The sequence below is a fragment of the Stegostoma tigrinum genome, chromosome 9, assembly GCF_030684315.1.
Source record: "Stegostoma tigrinum isolate sSteTig4 chromosome 9, sSteTig4.hap1, whole genome shotgun sequence".
In the NCBI taxonomy this organism is placed as follows: Eukaryota; Metazoa; Chordata; class Chondrichthyes; order Orectolobiformes; family Stegostomatidae; genus Stegostoma; species Stegostoma tigrinum.
The window spans coordinates 4,391,848-4,414,691 of record NC_081362.1 but is presented as its reverse complement, the minus strand read 5'-3'; the positions used below and the strand labels follow the sequence as shown (position 1 = coordinate 4,414,691).

Genomic DNA, 22,844 nt, shown 5'->3' with positions numbered 1-22,844 from the left:
TATAAAGAGAAACGTGTTAACATTCCATCCAGTAAGTGAATTACAGTGATTGGATTTAAATCAAAGCTTTTCAAAATGAATTGGGTAAACCTTCAGGAAACTTCTTCTGTTGTAAATGTCTCTTTCTGAATAATGTGAAGGACTCCTTCTGCAATGATAATGGATTGAATATAACAAATTGCTGATACCCAGAATGTTAGGAATTTGAAGTAAGAGGAGCAAATGTTCAGGGTTGGAGCAAATTACTGCAGATGCTAGAATCTGTACTGAAAACAACAAATGCTGAAAATCACAGCGAGTCAGGTAGCATCCATGGAGAGAAAGTGAGCTAACGTTTCGAGTCTGGGTGACTCACAGCACTCTGATAAAGAGTCATTTAGGCTCAAAATGTTAGCTTTCTCTCTCTCCAGTGATGCTACCTGACCCACTGTGATCTCCAGCATTTGTTGTTTCCAGATGCTGAGAGTCACTGGAGAAGCCAGGCTGTGGAGTCCGAGAGAAAAAGGCACATTTTCATAAACGTATATTTTATTCTCAATCAGTATAAACGTTGCTCTTCCTCCTTAAATTGGAATTCTTGCAGGTTGTCCTGATGAATGCAAGATTAAAAGCTTCAACAAAATGTCCTTCCCCCCACCCATAATCTTCAAGTCACATATATGTTATTGATTTGGGAATATTCATTCATATTCCCTTGTGCCTTAAGACGTTATCCTGACATTGTAGGGAAAGGGGTTTTCCATTTGAACCATGCGGCTAAGGCTGAGGGCATCACCATGTGATGCTTAATGCTTCTGAGTAGGAAGGTTCATGAAGTAGAGTCCTGTCAGTGTACTGCTGACGTCTGTGCATTGTGGCAAGGGATTATGTCTGCAATCAGTCTGGATTTAGTCCTGCCAGTTTGATGTTTGCATCTCCCTGCGTTCACATCCTATATGTACTGAGGGGGTTTGTGCTGGCTCTGTGTCACTGCCTATGGGGTAAGGAGCCAGAAGAGGGTTTTTTTTAAATCAGTCCATCTTTCTCCAACCAGAGACTGCGAGGTTTACTCCTCATCCTCTCTCTCTCCCTCCACCACCACCGGATCATGGGAGAGATTCCCAGTTTGCTGAAAATCGGTGTCTCTTTGAGGATCCAGCCCGGTGATGGCCCGGTGTATTTCAAAGTGGACGGCCAGCGATTCGGACAGAACCGCACCATTAAGTTGCTGACCGGAGCTAAGTACAAGGTCGATGTCGTATTGAAGCCGGGGATTGTAGCAGTCAAGTGAGTACAACAGGGAGAGGCTGCCGGGGTGTGGGGTGGCATTGAATGGGCGGTGGGTTTGGATAATTTGCACCCCTCCCCAAAACATACCCGTTGTTTGAATTTTCTGCATCGCCTGGCGACTGGCTTCCCGGATTAAGGTAACCTGGCGATGGGAGTGCAGGGGTGGGGGGAAGGGTTCTTTAGCTGAGCAGTGCTTGTAGGAGATGCTAATGTTATTTAACAAGGTGGAATCCTAATGAATTATCGGGGTCAGTTTAAATCTTGACTCTTGCTTGATTAGGAGAAAAAAAATGCATCTGACAAAGATTTAATCTGGAAAAAAAAACCCCAGCCTGATCCACAGGGGGATTTGCTGCTGTTGTATTGGTTGAGAAATGAGTAAACAGCAGAAGGTGCAAAATGGATTGTCAGATGGAGTGGGGGCCAATATAAAGGAGAAATGGGAATCTGCTGATGGGATTTCTAAGAGAAAATTAATAATAATTATCTCCTCTAATCACGTTTGCAGGAGCAAATGAAAATAAACCTTTGATATTATTAAATATTTATCGGGTTTTGCTGTCAGTGGTGTAAGTTTACAGCCTGCCTTCTGTGATATTCACGGACATTTTATAAAAAACCTCAGACAGATGAAGGTGGCAGTGAGGGGCGGGGTGGCTATGTTTCTCGTTTCAATATCATCTTAAACATTGTCGCTTTCGTGCTCACTCACGGCCGCAGCTGCTAAAAGCAAGGGAAGGGTTGGCTGAGGTTGAGCTCGGTTTTATGTGTTATTGTTGGATCGCAGGTCGATGATGATCGGGGCAGTGCCCATTTCTCTAGAGGAGAAGTCGCGGGACCCCCAAGCGGTGGATTACACTGGGATCTATGACACGGAGGGGGTGGCTCACACTAAAAGCGGGGAGCGTCAGCCTCTGCAAGTCAACATCCAGGTGAGAGATGGAAAAGTACCAGGTTCAAATCCACAGCATTGCATTGGTCCAATTGTCTTAATCTTTGGCGTCCATCCACTAGATCCAGTTCCGAAAGAGCAGGAGGGAACAGATGATATAAAGGAGAAGGCAGTGCTGACTGATGCAAACGGAAGGGCAGACATTATCATTTACTGTTTCATTGGAAATTGTGCATTTCTTACCGACCTAGGTCTCTTTCAGCAACAAACATAGAATTTGCTGGAAAAAGAATCAACAGTTTAAGCAGCATCTGTGGAGAGAAAGCAGGGTTGATGTTTTGCGTTCTTCATAGAATCCCTACAGTGTGGAAGCAGGCTATATACAGCCCACACTGACCCTCTGCAGAACATCCCATCCAGACCTACTCCTGTCCCCCCATAACTGTGATTTCCCTGGGCCAATCCACCTAACCTGCACAGCATTGGGCTGTGGGAGGAAACCAGAGCATGTGGCAGAAGCCCACACAGACACAGAAAGAATGTGCAAAACTCCACACAGTCACCCAAAGTTGGGACTGAACCCAGGTCTCTGGCACAGTGAGGCAGGGTCGCTCGACCCAAAGCATTAACTCTGCCCCCTCAGTCCACAGATACAGCCAGACCACACCGGTTTGTCCCCAGCAATTTCTGGTTTTGTTTCTGACTTCCAGCATCTGCAGTTCTGTGGTTTTTGTTTTGCTCAGCTCCATCAGTAGCTTTTCCATACTGCTGGATGAAATCTACAGGGAGAATGTGCAAACTCCACACAATCATCTGAGAGTGGGATTGAACCTAAGTTTCTGGCACTGTGAGGCAGCAGTGCTAACCAAAGAGCCACTATGACATCCCTGTGCCTCTGTTGTCCTTGTTCTTTCAGATGGCATGTCTGGAAGGTGCTGTCAAAGGAACCTTGGTGAATTATCGCAGTGCACCTTGTGCTGGTAAACACTGTTGTCATTGTGCATTATTGATGGAGGGAATGGATGTTTAAAGTGATGGATGTGGGGCCAGTCAAACAGGCTGTATTGTGCTGGATGGTGTCAAGCTTCTTGAATGTTGTTGGAACTGCACCCACCACCTGTGCCTTGTAGGTGGTGGACAAGCTTTGGGGAGTTGGGTCATGAAGTCCTCAATGCAGGATTTCTAGCCAGTGACCTGTACTTGTAGCCACTGTATTTGTTTGGCTGCTCCAGCTCAGTTTCAGATCAGTTATAGTCCCCAGGATGAGGGAAATACAGTTTTGCTAATGTCATTGAATGTCCAGGGTGTGATAGTTAGATTCTCTCTTGTTGGAAATAGCCAGTGCCTGGTACCTGTGTGGCATGTAAGATACTTCCAACGTATCAGCCTAAACTTGGATATTGTTCAGGTCTTGCTGCATATGGACATGGACTGCTTTAGTATCTCAGGAGGTGCAAATGATGCTAAACATTGTGCAGTCATCAGCAAACATCCCCTTATGATGGAGGGAAGGCCATCGATGAAGTGGCTGAAGATGATTGGACCTAGGCCAGCAACCTGAGGAATTCCTGCAGAGATGTCCTGGAGCTGAGGTGGCTGATCTCCGTCAATCATGACCATTTTTCTTTGTTAATAAAATGTGAGGCTGGATGAACACAGCAGGCCAAGCAGCATCTCAGGAGCACAAAAGCTGACGTTTCAGGCCTATTTTTCTTTGTGCTAGGTATAACTCCAACTGGCAAAGAGTTTCCTCCAGATTCATATTGACTCCAATTTTGTTAGGACTCCTTTTTGCCATCCTCATGGGAACACAGTACATGGGAACACAGGATATAGGAACACAGGACTTAGGAACACAGGACATAGGAACACAGGACAAGGAACACAGGACAAGGAACACAGGACATAGGAACACAGGACAAGGAACACAGGACATAGGAACAGAGGACTTAGGAACTCAGGACTTAGGAACACAGGACATAGGAACACAGGACATTGGAACAGAGGACTTATGAACACAGGATTTAGGAACTCAGGACTTAGGAACAGGGACATAAGAACACAGGACATAGGAACAGAGGACTTATGAACACAGGATTTAGAAACACAGGACATAGGAACCGAGGACTTATGAATACAGGATTTAGGAACACAGGACATGGGAACACGGACATAGGAACAGAGGACTTATGAACACAGGATTTAGGAACACAGGACATAGGAACACAGACATAGGAAACGGGTTTAGGAACACAGGACATAGAAACACAGGGCATAGGAATATAGGAATTAGGAGTGGGAGTAGGCAATTCAGCCTGTCGAGCCTGCTCTGCTATTTAACATGATCATAGCTGACCTTGTCTTGTCTCACTCTCCTGCTGGCTCCACATAGCCCTTTGCCCTGCTTTTCATTAGAAACATATTTCAGCATTAATAAGTGCATTTCAGCGTTAAATTTTTCTTTTAAATGTTCCCTCCTAGTCCTGGACACCTCATTGAGAAACTGTTAATGTACAAATCTGAGGCCACTCAGCCCCTCAAGTCTGTTATGCCAATCAATAAGATTGTGACCCCACCTTTATCCCAAATTTCTTCATGTCTTTGTTTAGCAAAAATCTATCCACCTCAATTTCAAAATTCACAGCTGACTCAGCATCTATTGCCGTTTGCAGAAGGGAAATCAGAAATTTTACAAAATAGAATTTGCCTCAGTACAGGACGGGGGCGCTGCTGGTTTGGGAAACCAAACAGTGGAAAAATTCGTAGGGAAGACATTTGGCAAGGCATTATTTGATGCCACTGCTGATAAGAGTATTTGGCTGCTATCGGAGCTGAGGTGATAGGGAGCAAGAAGATTTATTTATGTAACTGTACCAAATTGAGGCTGAGTCTAAAACTTAGTTAATAAACAGCGCAGTGAGCTGTTCATCATGTGTAACATGGTGGGGGATACTTTATCATTTTTGTCTGAGGATTAATCTATTCTGATGAATTCTTTCTATTTCTGGCCTTTAAAATCATTTTTCATGTCAGTGCAGATGGAATTTTGTAGCAATTCCCTGCTTTTACAAATTATTTAAGCCATGGACAATCTGGGGCATTCTAGCTACAGGGCCCGGAAAACATTAATGATTTCAGAATCTTCATAAGTGAATTTTTGTATTATGCAAGGCTTGATATTACAAATAACCAAGTTTTCCCCGACAGCATCTCCCAAACACAGGACCTTGAGCATCTCAAAGGACAAGGGCAGCAGATACATGGGAGCACCACCCCCTGCAATTTCCCCTGTGAGCCTCTTACTGTCCTGGCTTTGAAGTATAGAATCATAGAGTCCCAACAATGTGGAAAAAGGCCATTTGGCCCATCAGTTCCACACCCACCCTCTGAAGAGCATCTCACCCACCCTGGCCCTGCATTTCCCATGGCCAATCCATCTAGCCTGCACATTTTTGGACTGTGGGAGGAAGCCCACACAGACACAGGGATAACATGCCAACTTCACACAGACAGTACCTGAGGCTGGAATCAAATCCAGGCCCCTGGCTCTGTGAGGCAGCAGTTTGACCACTGTGCCACCATGTCAACCAGCACATATCACCCTTCCTTCAGTGTCACTGGGTTGAAATCCTGGAACTCCTCCAGCCCCATTGGGGCGGCACGGTGGCTCAGTGGTTAGCACTGCAGCCTCACAGCACCAGGACCCAGGTTCAATTCCACCCTCGGGCAACTGTCTGTGTGGAGTTTGCACATTCTCCCCGTGTCTGCGTGGGTTTCCTCCGGGTACTCCAGTTTCCTCCCACAGTCCAAAGATGTGTAGGCTAGGTGGATCGGCCATGCTAAATTGCCCCATAGTGTTCAGGGGTGTGTGGGTTATAGGGGGATGGGTCTGTGTGGGATGCTTCAAGGGGCAGTGTGGACTTGTTGGGCTGAAGGGCCTGTTTCCACGCTGCAGGGAATCTAGTCCCAACAGCATTGAGCGGCTACGTACACCCAAAGGATTTCAGTGTTTAGAGTCATACAGCATGGAAGCAGACTCTTCAGTCCAACCAGTCCATGCCAACCACAATCCCAAACTAAACACGTCCCACTTGCTTGTGCTTGGCCCATATCCCTCCAAATATTTCTTATCCATGTACTCATCTAAATGTCTTATAATTGCTGTAACTGTACCCACATCCATCACCTCCTCTGGAAGTTCATTCCACACACAAACCACTCTCTGCGTAAAATAAATTGCCCCTCATATCTTTTCTCAACCTTTCTCCTCTCGCCTTAAAAATGTGCCTCTAGTATTGAAAACCCAACACCCTCCCCGAGGGAAAAAACATCTGACATTCACCTTATCTGCACCCTTTGTGACTTTATAAACCTCTTTAAGGTCATCCCTCAACCTCCTATGCTCCAGTGAAGGAAGTTCCAGTCGATGCAGCTTCTGCTTATAAGTAAAGCCCTCCGTTCGTGGCAACATCCTGATAAATCTTTTCTGAAACTTTTCTAGCTTAATAACATCCTTCCTAAAACAGAATGACCAGAACTGGACACAGAGCTCCAACTGTCCTGTACAACTTCAACGTGACATCCCAACTCCTATACTCAAAGATCTCAGCAATGAAGGCAAGTGTGTTAAACGCCTTCTTAACCACCCTGTCTATATGTGACACAAATTTCAAATAATTATGTATTTGAACCTCCAGATCTCTCTGTTCTAAAACACTATCCAAGGCTCTACTTTGAGTTGTCTCAGTCCTGCCCTGGTTTGTTTAACTAAATTAAACTCCATCTGCCACTCTTTAGCCCATGGACTCAATTGATCAAGATCTGTTTGTAATTTTAGATAACCTCCTTCATTGTCAAGGAGGCAGCTCACGACCATCTTCTCAAGGGCACCTAGGAACAGGCAATAAATGCTGGTCGAATCAGCAATACCCATTAACTCGTGAACAAAGTTAAAACTGTGAATATTTCTGCTACTACATGCAGAATATTCAAATAAGTATGGCATTTATTTTTAGCAATTAAAGATCTGCAATTAAACTCTTTGGTGGGGGGGAGGAATTATATTGCTACTTAATGAAGTAGACAATAGCAGCTATTACAGTCTGATGTAGCAAACAAAATAAAAAGACCATAAGGCATTGGAGTGGAAGTAAGGCCATTCGGCCCATCAAGCCCACTCCGCCATTTAAATCATGGCTGATGGGCATTTCAACTCCACTTCCCATCTTGGTGTTTGCTACAAGCAAAAATTATGTTCAGTTGTAATATAATTTGCATTTGACCTTTGTGTTCTTTTATGCTGCAGTGCACAAATGCATCTTATTAAAGAAGACCGAAATAGGTTTGAGGAGGGGCGAATTGTACTACATCAATTCTCCACTTTTTAAACAGAGCTTCTTAGCAATGAAATGGCACTTTTATCTCCTCTTTGGTGGATAGTGTCAGCATCAAAAAACTTCAAAACAAGAAATAGAAGAGTGAAGCGCTGGGGAAGCTCAGCAAATCTGACAGTGTCTGCACAGAGAGAAACACTGTTAATGTTGAAAAGGAGTCATACTGGATTTAAAACTTAAACGTGCTTGTCTCTGCATTTAAACTGCCAGATTTGCTGAGTTTTGCCAACACTTTCTCTTCATATTTCGGATCTCCAGTATTCATGGTACTTTGCTGTTATAACCTCAGTGCAAGTATTGCTTGATTAGACATGGATTAACAGCATGTCTCACCCCCCCAACACCCCCCCCCCCCCACCCCGACCTCAGGAAAATAAGGCGTCAGCATTTTACCACAACTGGCTTCATCCAGCTTCTTTGATCAACAGTGCCAGTTAATTTCAGAATCAAGGGCTGTTCTACGGACTGAAGAAGCTGTGATAATGCAAGGCCACTTCATTTATTGTTGTACAAGATAATGGTTTTTGAAAGAGATAGTTGTTTGGAGGGATAGAACTTGAACAACAGAATTATCCTGGTAAGTGCAAGATGAAAGACTTAAAAAAAAAATGTCACTGTGTAGAAAGAAGCAGATTAGAAAGAAGCTATTGAAGCTGCATTAAGACCCAGCCAGCCAGGCTGGAGGAGACGCAGAATAACATGAGGTCCCTATGGAGACAGACCTGTTATCTTTGGTTCCTAATTGTCTTTGTAATTATGTCTAACTAGTCAAGCTTATGTTTATTGCTACTTTACAGGAAACAACATCTTTCTGTGTAAGACGAATACTTTTCCTCATTCAGCACCCTTAAATTAAATTACTACATTCATAGTGTGGAAGCAGGCCATTTGGCCCATTCAGTCCACACCCGTGCTCTGAAGAGCATCTCAACCAGAACCACACCCCTACCCTAAGCCTATGACCCTCGATTTCCTATGGCTAATCCAACTAGCCTGCACATCCTTGGACACTCTGGGCAGTTTAGTGCTTTATCCTGTACCTTTGCTAATCATATAGGCCCTTTGACTCAGTATAGAAAGGAGGACATCAGTATGCTTGTGGTGCATTGGTAATGTCTCTACCTCTGAGCCTGGAGTTCTGAATTTAAGTCCTACCTTCTCCAGATGGATGTAATTACGTCTCAGAACAGGTTACTCAGAGAATATCTAGAAAGGATATAACCCATTTATTAATTTGGCATTTGAAAGTGTAGGTTGGAGAGACTACCTTCAGGGGCCAGTGGTCTCCACGGAGATGGGGCTCATCATCACTCCTGGAGATGACATTTTGATAAGTTTCCATGACTGTTGTGGAAGTTTCCATTGGCCGTTTGATTTTTGTTTTTGTGACAATACCTCCGAGAGGGCTGTCAAACCCGTTTATGGTTTATTAAAAGCATATGAAGGAGAATTGGAGACAGAAAATACCCAGCCACAAGCCTCCAGTGGTTGGTTACAACATGTGACACAAAAGACACTTAGAATCAGCAAAGGATAACTTTATGCCATTGGTCTGGATTGAACTGAACAGAGATCCTTGAGTTGTGAGGACAATACTGAATACAGAAAGGGGCTTAGTTACTCTTTAATTTATCTTGAGCATTTCATGCAACTTAACACCTCTTTTGATTTGAAGAAAGGACATAAAGAGCTGCCAATGCTAAGAACTATGTCCCATTTCTCTGAAACTGGTTGTATTTTCCTTTAATTTATACGTTTTGGTAAAATTAAAGCGAGGCAGTAGGGCTTCATGATGACTCAGTGAGGTTAAACAGCAAGTAACTATGTACAATGAAACTAAAAAACATATTACCCAGTATTCCAACCAGTTTTGATAGCCTCATTTACTGGAGGAGTTGCCACAAAAGACCGACAAACCCAATGCTTGATGGTATCATCCAGCCTTATTTTAAAACACTGTGTACCACCTCAAATTTACTGACATTGAATTCCATCTCTTGTACTTTACCTATTATATGGCTTCATCAATATTCATTTGTGGCTTTCTTTGTACCTCAGAACTCTTCACCACGTACCCTAACTTGAGCCTCATTGTTTCCAACTCTATAATGCAAATCACCGATGCACAACGAATTGATGTGAACAGGAATAAAATAGTAAATGCTGGAGAAATTCAGCAGATCTGGCCGCATCTGTAGAGAGAGAAAAACATGGTTAATGTTTCAAGTTTGAAATGACTTTTGTTCAGAACTTCAGTTCCAAAGATGAGTCATGCTGGACTGGAAATGGGTAGCTCTGTTTCTCAATCTCTCACTCTCTCTCTCTCTTTCTCTCTCTACAATAGCTAGAATTCTGTCCATAGATCTTTGGAATTGTGGAACAATTGCCCAATTTATCTATGCTGGCTTATTCGAAAGTGTTCCAACGCTTTAGTTTTATACCTCTTCATTCTTGTTTGGAACGTACATTTGAAACATAAATTGTACGTGGAATTGCTTTTTGGGTTGAATGGTCCAGATCCCAACAGCCTAGAATTTATAATAAAACATAACTCGGGGAAAAGAAGATTAGAATGGTTTTCTGTGTGTTTTATTAGACAGATTACACTGTTTTCATGATATGGCCCAGTGATAGTAACTTGTGACATATTGATATTATTTGAGGTTGAACATTATTTTGAGCCCATAGTTGTCACCTGCCCTGTACCATTTCCATCACTTCAAGCATCCTTCTCATTAGGGCTGAGGGACCAGCCAGAGATTTGGGGAGAGGTCCCAATTGTTGGAATCATGGAATGAAACATTGCCGAAGAAGGTCACTTGGCCTGTCATCCCTTTGCTAGCCCATCCAATTTATCTCACTCACCTGCCCTTTCCCTATAACACTGAATTCGTTTTTTGCCCCTTTAAGTACCTATCTAATTCCCTGTGAAAAATCTATTATTGAATCTCCTTCCACTGCCCTTTCAGGTAGTGAACTCTAGATCATTGCACTCAATTGTTTGATTTGGAAGAGAAAGCAAAAGTGCCTTTTGGTACAGGGAGCACTTTCCATGCAATCACGTATTTCACAAACCTTTTTCACATTTGCACATAAAGTGTGTTGGAATACTCACTAACGTAATAACAGCGCTACTGTTGGTATAGAAGTAGGGTAAAAGGAATATGCAGATGAGCCTCTGAGGTAGGCTGTGTGTAATGGCGGCATGGAACATAGAACAATACGGCACAGGAACAGGCCCTTTGGCCCATTATGTCTACACCGGCCCTGATGACCTTTTAAATTGATCGCATCTGCCTGCACATGGTCTATAGCCCTCTGTGCCTTGTTTGTTATTTTTTAGGTGACAAGTATTTATTTTATCTGAATAAATGGGGCTGCACAGTGGCTTCGTGGTTAACGTGCCTCACAGTGGCAAGGACTTGGGTTCGATTCCAACTTCGGGCAACTGTCTGGAGTTTGCACATTCGCCTCTTGTCTGTGTGGGGCTCCTCCAGGTGCTCTTGTTTCTACCCACAGTCACAGAAATGCATAGGTTTGGTGGATTGGCTATGCTAAATTGCCCAGAGTATCCAAGGATGTGCAGGCTAGTTGGATTAGCCATAGGAAATGCAGGGTCATAGACTTATGGTAGGGGTCTGTTTCTGGTTGGGATACTCTTCAGAGCATGTGTGTGAATTCAATGGGCCAAATCACCTGCCTCCACACTGCGGGGATTCTATGATATGAATGTAGTAATTTAATTTAGTGCAATAGTAAACAATTACATCTGGATAGTTGTTCCCATTTTAAAACATAAATCTTGACTTAGTAGTTGAATGAAGCAAAGGTCTGCCATTAGCACCTCAAATATTTTACCTGCCCAACTACACCACAGCATGAATGATTAATCGTGGCAAACAAGTGATGATGATCTTTGAATTTCACTTTTCTGACAATGAGAATGAAAGAGATTCTGGTTTTATAGTTGGGTGGGCTGCATGTTAGCTGTTGATGGAATACTGTCATTGCAACTCCCCAGCAATGACAACGTGAGAATTCATAGAGATAGCAGGAACAGCTGATGCTGGAGAATATCAGATAACCCGGTGTAGAGCTGGAAGAACACAACGGGCCAAGCAGCATCAGAGGGGCAGGAAAGCTTGATGTTTTGGGTTGGGACCCTTCTTCAGAAATGGGGGTGGGACAGGATTCTGAAATAAATAGGGAGATGAGGGAGGCGAATAGAAGATGGATAGAGGAGAAGATAGGGTGAGCGGAGACAGACAGGTCAAAGAGGCGGGGTTAGAGCCAGTGAAGGTGAATGTAGTTGGGGAGTTGGGGGGGATAAGTCAGTCCAGGAAGGATGGACAGGTTGGGGGGGTGCGGGATGAAGTTAGTGGGTAAGGGATGGGGGTGGGGCTTGAGGTGGGAGGAATGGCTAGGGAGGCGGGGACTAGCTGGGCTGGTTTTGGCATGTGGTTGAGGGAGGGGAGATTTTGAAGCTTGTGAAATCCACATTGATACCCTTGGGCTGCAGAGCTCCCAAGCGAAATATGAGATGCTGTTCCTGCAGCTTTCGGGTGGCATCATTGTGGCAATGCAGGAGGCCCAGGATGGACATGTCATCTGAGGAATGGCGTGGGGGTGGGGAATTGAAATGGTTCGCGACTGGGAGGAGTAGCTGTTGTTTGCGAACAGAGCATAGGTTTTCTGCAAAGCGGTCCCCAAGCCTTCGTTTGGTTTCCCCAATGTAGAGGAGGCCACAACGGGAACAGTGGATACAGTATATAACATGGGCAGGTGAACATCTGTTTGATGTGAAAAGTCTTCTTAGGTCCTGGGATGGGGGTGAGGGGGGAGGTATAGGGGCAGGTGTAGCACTTGCTTCGGTTGCAGGGAAAAATGCCAAGGGTGGTGGGGCTGGAGGGGAGTGTGGAGCGGACAAGGGAGTCACGGAGAGAGTGGTCCCTCCGGAAAGCACTTAAGGGTGGGGAGGGAAAAATGTCTTTGGTGGTAGGGTCAGATTGCAGATGGTGGAAATGTCGGAGGATGATGCATTGGATTTGGAGGTTGGTCGGATGGTACATGAGGACGAGAGGGATTCTGTTTTGTTTTCTGTGTGAGGAACTAAAGGAGAAGTTGTTGAGGGTGAAGACGAGTTCGGATAAGTGGATGAGGGTGTCAGTGGGGGATTTTTCTGTGGGAGGAATTAAAGGAGAAGTTGTTGAGGGTGAGGACGAGTTCGGATAAGTGGATGAGGGTGTCAGTGGGGGATTTTTCTGTGGGAGGAATTAAAGGAGAAGTTGTTGAGGGTGAGTTTTTCTGTGGGAGGAATTAAAGGAGAAGTTGTTGAGGGTGAGTTTTTCTGTGGGAGGAATTAAAGGAGACGTTGTTGAGGGTAAGAATTTATAGTCCCACTTCTTGATCCCACTGCTTCCATTGCCTCACAACGTTCACAACATATACTTTTCCCAAACCAACATCTGTTTTTGTAGAATAAATGAATGTCTGTCTAAAAGTATTGCTATCATATCTGCTTTTACCACCTCCACTGGCAGAGCATTCCAGGCACTTAACACCCTCTGCGTGAAAAACTTGCCTCTCACACAACCCCTTCTCACCTTAAATCCAAGTATTTGATATTTCCATCCTGGGAAAAAGAGTCCAACTATCCACCCTATCACTGCCTCTCATAATTTTATTTATCTCTATCAGGTCACCCTCTCAGCCTCTGATGCTCTAGCGAAAATAATCCAAATTTGTCCAACCTCTCCTTGCAGCTAATACACTGAAGTCCAGGCAACATCCTGGTAAACGTCTTTTCCACCCTCTCCAAAGTTTTCACACCCTTTCTATAAGGTGGTAACCAGAAATGGACACAATACTCCAAATGTGACCTAACTAAAGTCTTATACAGCCGCAATGTGACTTAAAAAGAATAAAGAGCAGCACAGCATAGGAACAGGCCCTTCAGCTCACCGTGAATGCCCTGACGCATGATGCCTTTCTAAACTAAAAACATTTTGCCTCTATACAGTGTGTATCCCTCTATCCTCAGCCTATTCATATACCTGTCAAGATGCCTCTTAAACATTGAATTATTGTTTCCATCTCCACCAACTCTTCTAGCACCCCCTCTGTAAAATGTAAACTTGCCTCTCACATCTGCTTTAAACTTATCCCCTTTTACCTTAAATCTATGTCCCCTAGTATTGACATTTCTACCCTGGGCAAAATACTTAGACTATACATTCTATCCATGCTACTGATAATTTTGTAAACTTCTATCAGGTCGCCCTCCTCCTTCAACATTCAAGTGAAAACAAATTAAGTTTTGTCCAATCTCTCCTCATAGCTAACAGCCTACAAACCAGTTTCTGTGTCTTCTCCGAAGCCTCCACATCCTTCTTGTAGTGTGAGGACCAGAACTGTACACAATATTCCAAATGTAGCCAAACTGTAGTTTTATGCAGCTACAACATGATCTGCCAATACTCAATGCCCCAACCAATGAAGGCAAGCATGCCGTATAACTTCTTTACCACTTGTGTGTCACTTTCAGGAAGGAATGGACTTGCACCCTAAGACCCCTCTCTGTTTGTACTGAAACTGATTGCTCCGAAAGGTCTTGCCATTTACTGTAAGCTTTCCTCTTGCATTGGACCTCATAAAATGCATCACCTCATATTTGTCCAATTAAACTCCATCTCTGCCCAACTTTCTAACTGACCTATATCCTGTTGTATTCTTTGACAATCTTCCGCACTATCCACAACTCCACCAATTTTCATGTCATCTGCAAACTTACTAAAGAGATGACCTTTATTTTCATCCAAATCATTTATATATATATTCCAAACTACAGAGATCCCAGTATTAATTCTTGCAGAACACCACTGATCACAGATCTCCAGTCAGCAAAACAAGCCTTCACAACTACCCTCTGTCTTCAATGATCAAGCCAATTTTGTGTCCAACTTATCAACTCACTGTGGATCCCACATGAGTTAATCTTCTGGACCAACCTGCTTTTAAGGACTTTGTCAAATACTTTAGTAAAGTCCATGTACAGAACATCAAACACCCGATCCTCGTCAATCATCTTCATCATTTCCTCAAAAAAACTCAATCAAGTTTGTGAGGCAAGACCTCCCCCATATAAAGCCATGCTCACTATACCAAATAAGTCCATTCTTTTCCAAATGCAAGTAAATCCCAGCTCAAAGAATCTTCTCTGCTAATTTCCCTACCACTAATGTAAGGCTGTCTGGCTTATTATTTCCCAGGTTATCTCTATTGCCCTTCTAAAACCAAGGACCAACATTGGCTATTCTCAAGTCTCCTGGGACCACCCTTGTGGCTAAAGAGGAAACAAAGATCTTTGTGAAGGCCTCAGCGATCTCCTCCATTCCCTCCCTCAGTATCCTGCGTTGAATCTCATCAGGCCTTGGGGACTGAATCCCTGGCCTTGGCAGTCACGTGATAAAGACTGTGCTGGAAGTTTGGAGCTGGAGCAACACAGACCTGAGAGCTGTGCAGCCCTATTAGCAAATTTATATTGTTAATGAACAAACAGCAGGAGGTCTGGCCTGGCCTCTTCAGAAGATAAACCTCAACTAAAACTTTTGTTGGGGATTATTAGGGGAACTGTACATTGATTTCTTAAGTAATTAGACTGTTCAATAGTTACTCTATGTTCACATGCTCTGCTTATCATTCAGCTTATGATAAAACTTGCTTCCAGTCAAGAATCTGTTTTCTTATTTACCATATCATTGTGACATTGCTGTGCCTGGCTTCTTTAGAGAGCAGAGGGTAGGCATAATGGGTCATTTTTAGATTGTGTACTGGTTTGTCTCCTTTTTTAAGGAAGGATATACATACATTAAAAGCAGTAGAGAGAATGTTCAGTTGATTGATACCTGGGATGAGGAGTTTATCCTATAATGAATTATTGAACAGTCTCTGCCTGTGACTTTAGAGTTGAGAAGAGTAATTGGTGAGCTTATTGAAACATACAATATCACAAGGTAATTTAACAGGGTTAATACAGTTCTGGTGAAGGGTCCCGACCCAAAACATTGACTTTCCTAGTCCTCAGATGCTGCCTGGCCTGCTGTGTCCCTTCAGCTCCCACATTGTGTTGTCTCTGACTCCAGCATCTGCAGTTCTCGCTATCTCTAATTTGAAAGGGTGCTTACTATGAGTGTAGCTAAAACTAGGCTTACACTTTTAAAACCAGGTGGCTCAGTGGTTAGCACCGCTGCCTCACAGCACCAGGGACCCAGGTTCAATTCCACCCTCAGATGACTGTCTGTGTGGAGTCTGTGCATTCTCCGTGTCTGCGTGGGTGTCCTCTGGGTGCTCTGGTTTCCTCCCACAGTCCAAAGATGCGCAGGTTAGGGTGGATTGGCCGTGCTAAATTACCCATAATGTCCAGGAGTGCACAGGTTAAGTGGGTTAGCGACAGGTAATGCAAGGTTACAGGGATGAAGTGGGTCAGAGTGGGATGCTCCTTGGAGGGTCAGTGTGGACTAAATGGGTCGAATGGCCTGCTTCCTCACTGTAGGGATTCTATGTATTGTATGCATAAAAAATGGTCTGCCATTTAAGATGTAGAAAAGAAAGAATTTTTTTTCCCTCTTAGGATATTGCAAGTCTTTAGACTGTCTTCCCCAAAGAGTGGTGGAGGGAGTGTCATTGAATATTTTTAAGACTGAGGTATATAGGCTGTTGACTAAAGAGGGATTCAACATTGTCAGGAGTAGATAAGAATGTGGGACCACACTTTGACGAGCCATGCTCTTATCGAATGATGGAATAGGCTCAAGGGGCCAAATGGCTCACTCCTGCACCAAATCCTACAGGAGTGAAGGTGTCTAGCTTCAGTTGTACAGAATCTTGCTCTGACTGCATCTGGAGTCATGTATGGGGCGGTGGTCTCATTTATTAGGGAAGGATACCTTTCCTATGGAGGAAAGGCAGCTGAGATTCACCAGGTGCAATTGTCCTCTGAGGAGAGAGGGCCGGTATTATCCGACATTTCGAAGAATGAGAGATGATCTCATTGGAACTTGTACATTCTTACAGGGCTCGACAGGGTAGATGAAGTATGGGAGGATCTAGAACAACAGGAGACAGTCTCAGAATAATCGTGCAGACAATTTAGGACTAAGACGAGGAGGAATGTCTTTCTTGTGAGGGTGGTGAATGTTTGGGATATTCTGCCTCAGTGGGCCGTGGTTGAGAGTGACTGGTTATCAATCATGTCAAGAGATATAGGGCAGCACAAGAACATAGTGTTGAGGCATTTATGATCAGCCCTGATCTGGAATGACAGAGCAGGCTGAAGGGGCTGAATGGCCAACCTCTGCTACATGCTCGTATATTTCTTCGTACTGAAAATGCTTGGAGGACTTTCAGCCCCTAGAAAGAGAACAGGATCTCATTCCTCATGTCCAAAACATGCACCAGAGCCTCCAAAGCAGCTTAAAGGAACATGAGTATTTTCCTGCACCTCGACACGACATTACTTTATTTGTCTGAATCCGTACCCACCAAAGAGGGACACAGCTAGTAAGCAGCAACAAATTGGTAGATCTGGCTGCACAACTCGTTCATGACTATTAGCAGGCAACTTGTCTCAAACATGGTACCTGACCCCCTGTGTTACTGTCTCTGCTCTTGCACCACTCTCTGTGCCCTAGCACCAATTTCTCACTTCCCTCACCGCCCCGATGCCTCTCACTATCTCCCAACCCACGCCGATCTTTCTCTGCTCCTGTACCCTCTCTCTGCACCACAGCACTCTTTCTGCCACCATGTACCAGCCTCTCTGCCCCACACCCTCCCTCTTCCCCCTGCATCACTTTTCCTTCCCATCCCACTCTGTTTTTTCCTGCAATCAAGTTTATAGGCTAGGATTTCTTAATGAGTATGAATGATGTAATCTTTGCATTTCTCTTAACAGTATTACTACCATAAGTAACACGATTATTGTGCGAATGCAGTCTTACAGCAAACACAGCTGCTATCCTCTCCTCAACCACCTGCATAGAGGGGATGGCTGACCCAGTTTCGATTTGCAAGCCCTCAGCATCTGCCTTACTGTTTCATGTAGAAGGTAGAGAGCTCAGGGCTGGCTTTGGCTTGTTTCACTGGACTACAGATTCATGTTTGAACGATTGTCAAAGAAAAGAAAAAGTGATCCTGAAGAGTGGTCAGTGATGATGGGAACTGCAGATGCTGGAGAATCCAAGATAATAAAGTGTGAAGCTGGATGAACACAGCAAGCCAAGCAGCATCTCAGGAGCACAAAAGCTGACGTTTCGGGCCTAGACCCTTCATCAGAGAGGGGGATGGGGAGAGGGAACTGGAATAAATAGGGAGAGAGGGGGAGGCGGACCGAAGATGGAGAGAAAACAAGATAGGTAGAAAGGAGAGTATAGGTGGGGAGGTGGGGAGGGAATAAGTCACTCCAGGGAAGATGGACAGGTCAAGGAGGCGGGATGAGATGGTAGGTAGGAAATGGAGGTGCGGCTTGAGGTGGGAGGAAGGGATGGGTGAGAGGAAGAACAGGTTAGGGAAGCAGAGACAGGCTGGGCTGGTTTTGTGATGCACTGGGGGGAGGGGAGGAGAGATTGGATATCCTAGGGCTGTGTTCCTGAGGACAGGGAGACTGAGGGGTGACAAATTGAGGTGTACAAAATAATGAGGGACTTGGACAATGTGATTTGTCCTTGCTGGGGCACATATTTAAAATGATTTGATTAGAGGGGATACAAATTTTAAAAATATCACACAGATGGTGGGAAATGATGGAATTCACTAACCAGTTGGCGGTTGAAGCAGAAACCCTCAACTCCTTGAAAAGGAAGCTGGACCTGGCCCTGAAGCATCAGAACCTGCAAAGCAGCAGAGCCGGGGCTGGAAAGAATGGGTAGCTAGTTTATTCAGCCAGCATAGACACAAGGGGCTGAATGGCCTCTTTCGTGCTGAACCTTTTCTATGATTCTGAGACTGAGATAAGGAAAAATTTCCTCCATGTCTCTCAAAGGATCATTAATCTTTGGAATTCTTTTCAACAGAGAGCGGTGAGAGCTGGGTCATTGAATTTATTTAATGCTGAGATAGACAGATTTTTGATCAACAAGTAAGTCAAGGATTGTGAGAGGCTGACAGGAAAGTGGACCTGAGAACAGAACCAGAATAACCTGAAGGAATAGCACAGCAAGCTCAAGGAACTGAATGGCCTACTTCTGCCTATTTCTTATGACTTCATGTGTCTATAGGGTGAAAAGCATATGATAGAGATATTTAGGGGAAGTACAAGGGGAATTAATTAATGGAAATGTTCAATGTTGTCCACAGATCTGTGTTCATGGGACCAATACCCAGTGATTTATCCATTGTGAAAACGTCAGATGGTAATAGCACAGGCCAAATATTTCCAGTATAATCTCTGAGTGTCATAGCGCAAAATCTGAAACTGACTCTCACTGCATAGTGCCTAGCTCGCTATGTAATCTGATAAGTGCCAACTCATCCTGTTGTCCGCTCCACACTCCCCTCCAACCCCACCACACATGGCACCTTCCTCTGCAACCGCAGGAAGTGCTACACTTGCCCCCACAACTCCTTCCTCACCCCCATTCCAGGCCCCAAGATGACCTTCCATATCAAACAGATGTTCACCTGCACATCTACCAATGTGGTATATTGTATCCATTGCACCCGGTGTGGCTTCCTCTACATTGGGGAAACCAAGTGGAGGCTTGGGGACCGCTTTGCAAAACAGTTCCGCTCGGTTCGCAACAAACAACTGCACCTCCCAGTCGCGAACCATTTCAACTCCCCCTCCCCTTCCTCAGACGACATGTCCATCATGGGCCTCCTGCAGTGCCACAATGATGCCACCTGAAGGTTGCAGGAACATATTGCAGGAATTGAAATGGTTCGCGACTGGGAGGAGTAGCTGTTGTTTGCGAACAGAGCATAGGTTTTCTGCAAAGCGGTCCCCAAGCCTTCGTTTGGTTTCCCCAATGTAGAGGAGGCCACAACGGGAACAGCGGATACAGTATATAACATGGACAGATGTGCAGGTGAACATCTGTTTGATGTGAAAAGTCTTCTTAGGTCCTGGGATGGGGGTGAGGGGGGAGGTATAGGGGCAGGTGTAGCACTTGCTTCGGTTGCAGGGAAAAATGCCAAGGGTGGTGGGGCTGGAGGGGAGTGTGGAACGGACAAGGGAGTCATATTCCGCTTGGGAACCCTGCAGCACAATGGTATCAATGTGGACTTCACCAGTTTCAAAATCTCCCCTCCACCCACTGCATCCCAAAACCAGCCCAGTTTTTCTCCTCCCCCCAGTGCATCACAAAATCAGCCCAGCTCGTCCCCTCCCCCCACTGCATCCCAAAACCAGCCCAGCCTGTCTCTGCTTCCCTGACCTGTTCTTCCTCTCACCCACCTCAAGCCGCACCTCCATTTCCTACCTACTAACCTCATCCCACCTCCTTGACCTGTCCGTCTTCCCTGGACTGACCTATCCCCTCCCCACCTCCCCACCTATACTCTCCTCCCCACCTATCTTCTTTTCTCTCCATCTTCAGTCCGCCTCCCCCTCTCTCCCTATTTATTCCAGTTGCCTCCCCCCATCCCCCTCTCTGATGAAGGGTCTAGGCCTAAAATGTCAGCTTTTGTGCTCCTGAGATGCTGCTTGGCCTGCTGTGTTCATCCAGCTTCACACTTTATTATCCAGAAGAGTGGTCTTTTGGTTCTGAGTCAGATTGATTCAGCAGGGTAAATTTAATTACTTCAGGGAAGATTGAGTCATTTGAGGAAGTCAGCCCATTGGTACAACAAGTAAATAGGAAAGTTAATAGCATCAGAGATAATGGGAACTGCAGATGCTGGAGAATTCCAAGATAATAAAATGTGAGGCTGGACCTCTCTGATGAAGGGTCTAGGCCCGAAACGTCAGCTTTTGTGCTCCTGAGATGCTGCTTGGCCTGCTGTGTTCATCCAGCCTCACATTTTATTATCTTAAAGTTAATAGCATGTTATTTTTATTGCAAGTGAATTCAATTTAAATGGAGGGAGGTTAGGCTTCAGTAATTTGAAGCACTTAGTGGTGGGGGGGGAGGGCACATCTGAAGAACTTTATACAGTATTAGTGTCCTTATTTAACTACATGGAAAGCAGTTCGGGGAGTTTTCCCTAGACTGATACTGGAATGCATGGATTGTTTAATAAGGAAAGTTTGGACAGGCGAAGCTAGTATCTCTTCAAAGAGACTTGATTTGACACTGATCAGATCCTACAGGATCATTACTGGGTGATTGTGGAGATGATGGTTCTCTGGATTAACAATAATTCCACTAGGCCATTGCCTCCCCCTAGGGCCACTGTTTTAAAGTATTTAATTACCCAACTAAAGCAAAGAAGAAGAGAACATTTTTCCCTTGGACAGTTGTGAGTGTTTGGGATTTTCGTCCTCAAAAGGTTGTGGAAGCAGATCCTGGATGTTTATATGGCAGCAGTAGGCAGTTTCTTAATAGGCAAGGGACGAACAGTTATTGGGGCAGGGTGGAATGTGAGGGAAGCAAATCAGCCATAATCTTATTGAATGGTACAGCAGGTTCAAGGGGCTGAGTGGTCACTCCAGCTCCTAATTCATATATTTGTGTTCTGATCTTGCAGAGATCTGGAGCTGAGAATCTGATTTGTCTTTGAGATGTTCTAGTGAACTCCCATTTTAACCAGAGATAACATGGTGTGAAGCTGGATGAACACAGCAGGCCTTTTTGCAGTGGGGTTAAAATTGTTACAGAGATAGTAGGAACTGCTGATGATGGAGAATCTGAGATAACACGGTGCGAAGCTGAATGAACACAGCACGTCTTTGCGCAGTGGGGTTAAAATTGTTGCAGAGATAGTAGGAACTGCCCATTTTAACCATCCTTCTTCTCTGTCCCTCTCTCCAGTTTGCTGACATTGGTACCTTTGAGACGGTGTGGCAAGTGAAGTTCTACAACTATCACAAACGCGATCACTGCCAGTGGGGTAATAGCTTCGGAAGCATTGAGTATGAGTGCAAACCCAACGAGACGCGTAGCCTGATGTGGATCAACAAAGAAATGTTTACCTAGGATGCCATTTTACAGAAAATCCTTCTGAAACATCAGCAACGGACAAATTATAACTGTCTACAGTCAAGAATAAAACCACCACGCCTTAATGTAGACATGTTTGGGTTGAAATAACAGTGTGCAATAATAATAATAGAAGCGGTTAATGCTGTTATAAATTTATCTTGCCTGACACTTTAATGTGGGGCAGTTATTCTTAGACAGAAATATTTGATGCAAATACATTTGAGACACATTTGTTATCAATATCACTCAACACAGTTTAAGCTCCAGTATCACTACTCTATGGACAATATTTCCACTTGGCATTATCAGTAAGGAGGGTGCATTTTGATGTGAAACATCCATAAGCTGACTTAACAAAGCGAACAAAAGTATCTTATACAAATGCAGTGCTGACCTTGCACAGCTTTGTTCAACATTGAGAGAAAGGTATAAATAATTCTGCATGGGCAACTGTTTACGTTACCGTTGCAATTACAGCTCACCTGACAGACACCAGTAGTTTGTGTTCTTTTATGTGCAAAATTGATTTCGCCTACCTCGATTTAGGTACAAATGATGAGTTGTGGGAGTGATGAGTTCTATATTTGGAGTTAGTCAATGCAACATGAATTTGAACAAAAGTTAGCTTAAAATGTGCATGTCATCCAGTTATGTTTTTAACTTGTGTTTGTGATTCAATGTATTTCTGAAAAGGTTAGTGTTTTTTGAATTATGATGTGTTGCTGTTTGCACTCAAAGGTTTTTGTATAATTGTGCAATGTAGTGTTCTCTTTTGTAATATTTTTTGATTGGGTTTGGGGAGGTAATAAGCATTCCCACAAAATATGTTAATTGTGGCTAAACAAACCACGAGAGAAATTATTGTATCTGCATCAATAATTCCTTGAAAATTAAACTCTACATTGAGAGCCTGTGGTGGCCAATTAAAAGTATCAATGTACAAAAGCAATTATTTCATTTAGTTGTGATGCAATGAGGAACAGGTTTTGCTAAAGGCTTTTACATTGTCTTTGTATTTGCAGTGAATTAGTTCACCTATAGGGGACTCAATGACCTCATGGTATTATGAGTAGGCTACTAATCCACAATGCCCGGTAATATTCTGGGGACCTGGTTGCAAATCCTGTCATGAATCCTGTAATTTTAATTCAA

At 44.1% G+C, this 22,844-nt stretch overlaps 1 protein-coding gene across 2 annotated transcripts; it reads left to right on the top strand.

Moving 5' to 3' along the window:
• The first annotated feature begins 788 nt into the window (after positions 1-788).
• On the top strand, positions 789-22,624 carry cnrip1b (cannabinoid receptor interacting protein 1b). 2 transcript variants are annotated; one of them, XM_048536387.2, is made up of 3 exons: positions 789-1,266; positions 2,057-2,201; positions 14,823-15,172. In XM_048536387.2, the coding sequence occupies exons 1-3, from the start codon at positions 1,088-1,090 to the stop codon at positions 14,898-14,900; spliced, it is 402 nt and encodes a 133-aa protein (XP_048392344.1). In that variant the 5' UTR covers positions 789-1,087; the 3' UTR covers positions 14,901-15,172. The 2 variants fall into 2 exon arrangements, with proteins under 2 accessions (XP_048392344.1, XP_048392343.1); XM_048536386.1 differs by lacking the exon at positions 14,823-15,172 and adding an exon at positions 21,522-22,624 and having other exon boundaries at positions 793-1,266.
• The last annotated feature ends 220 nt before the right edge of the window (positions 22,625-22,844 follow it).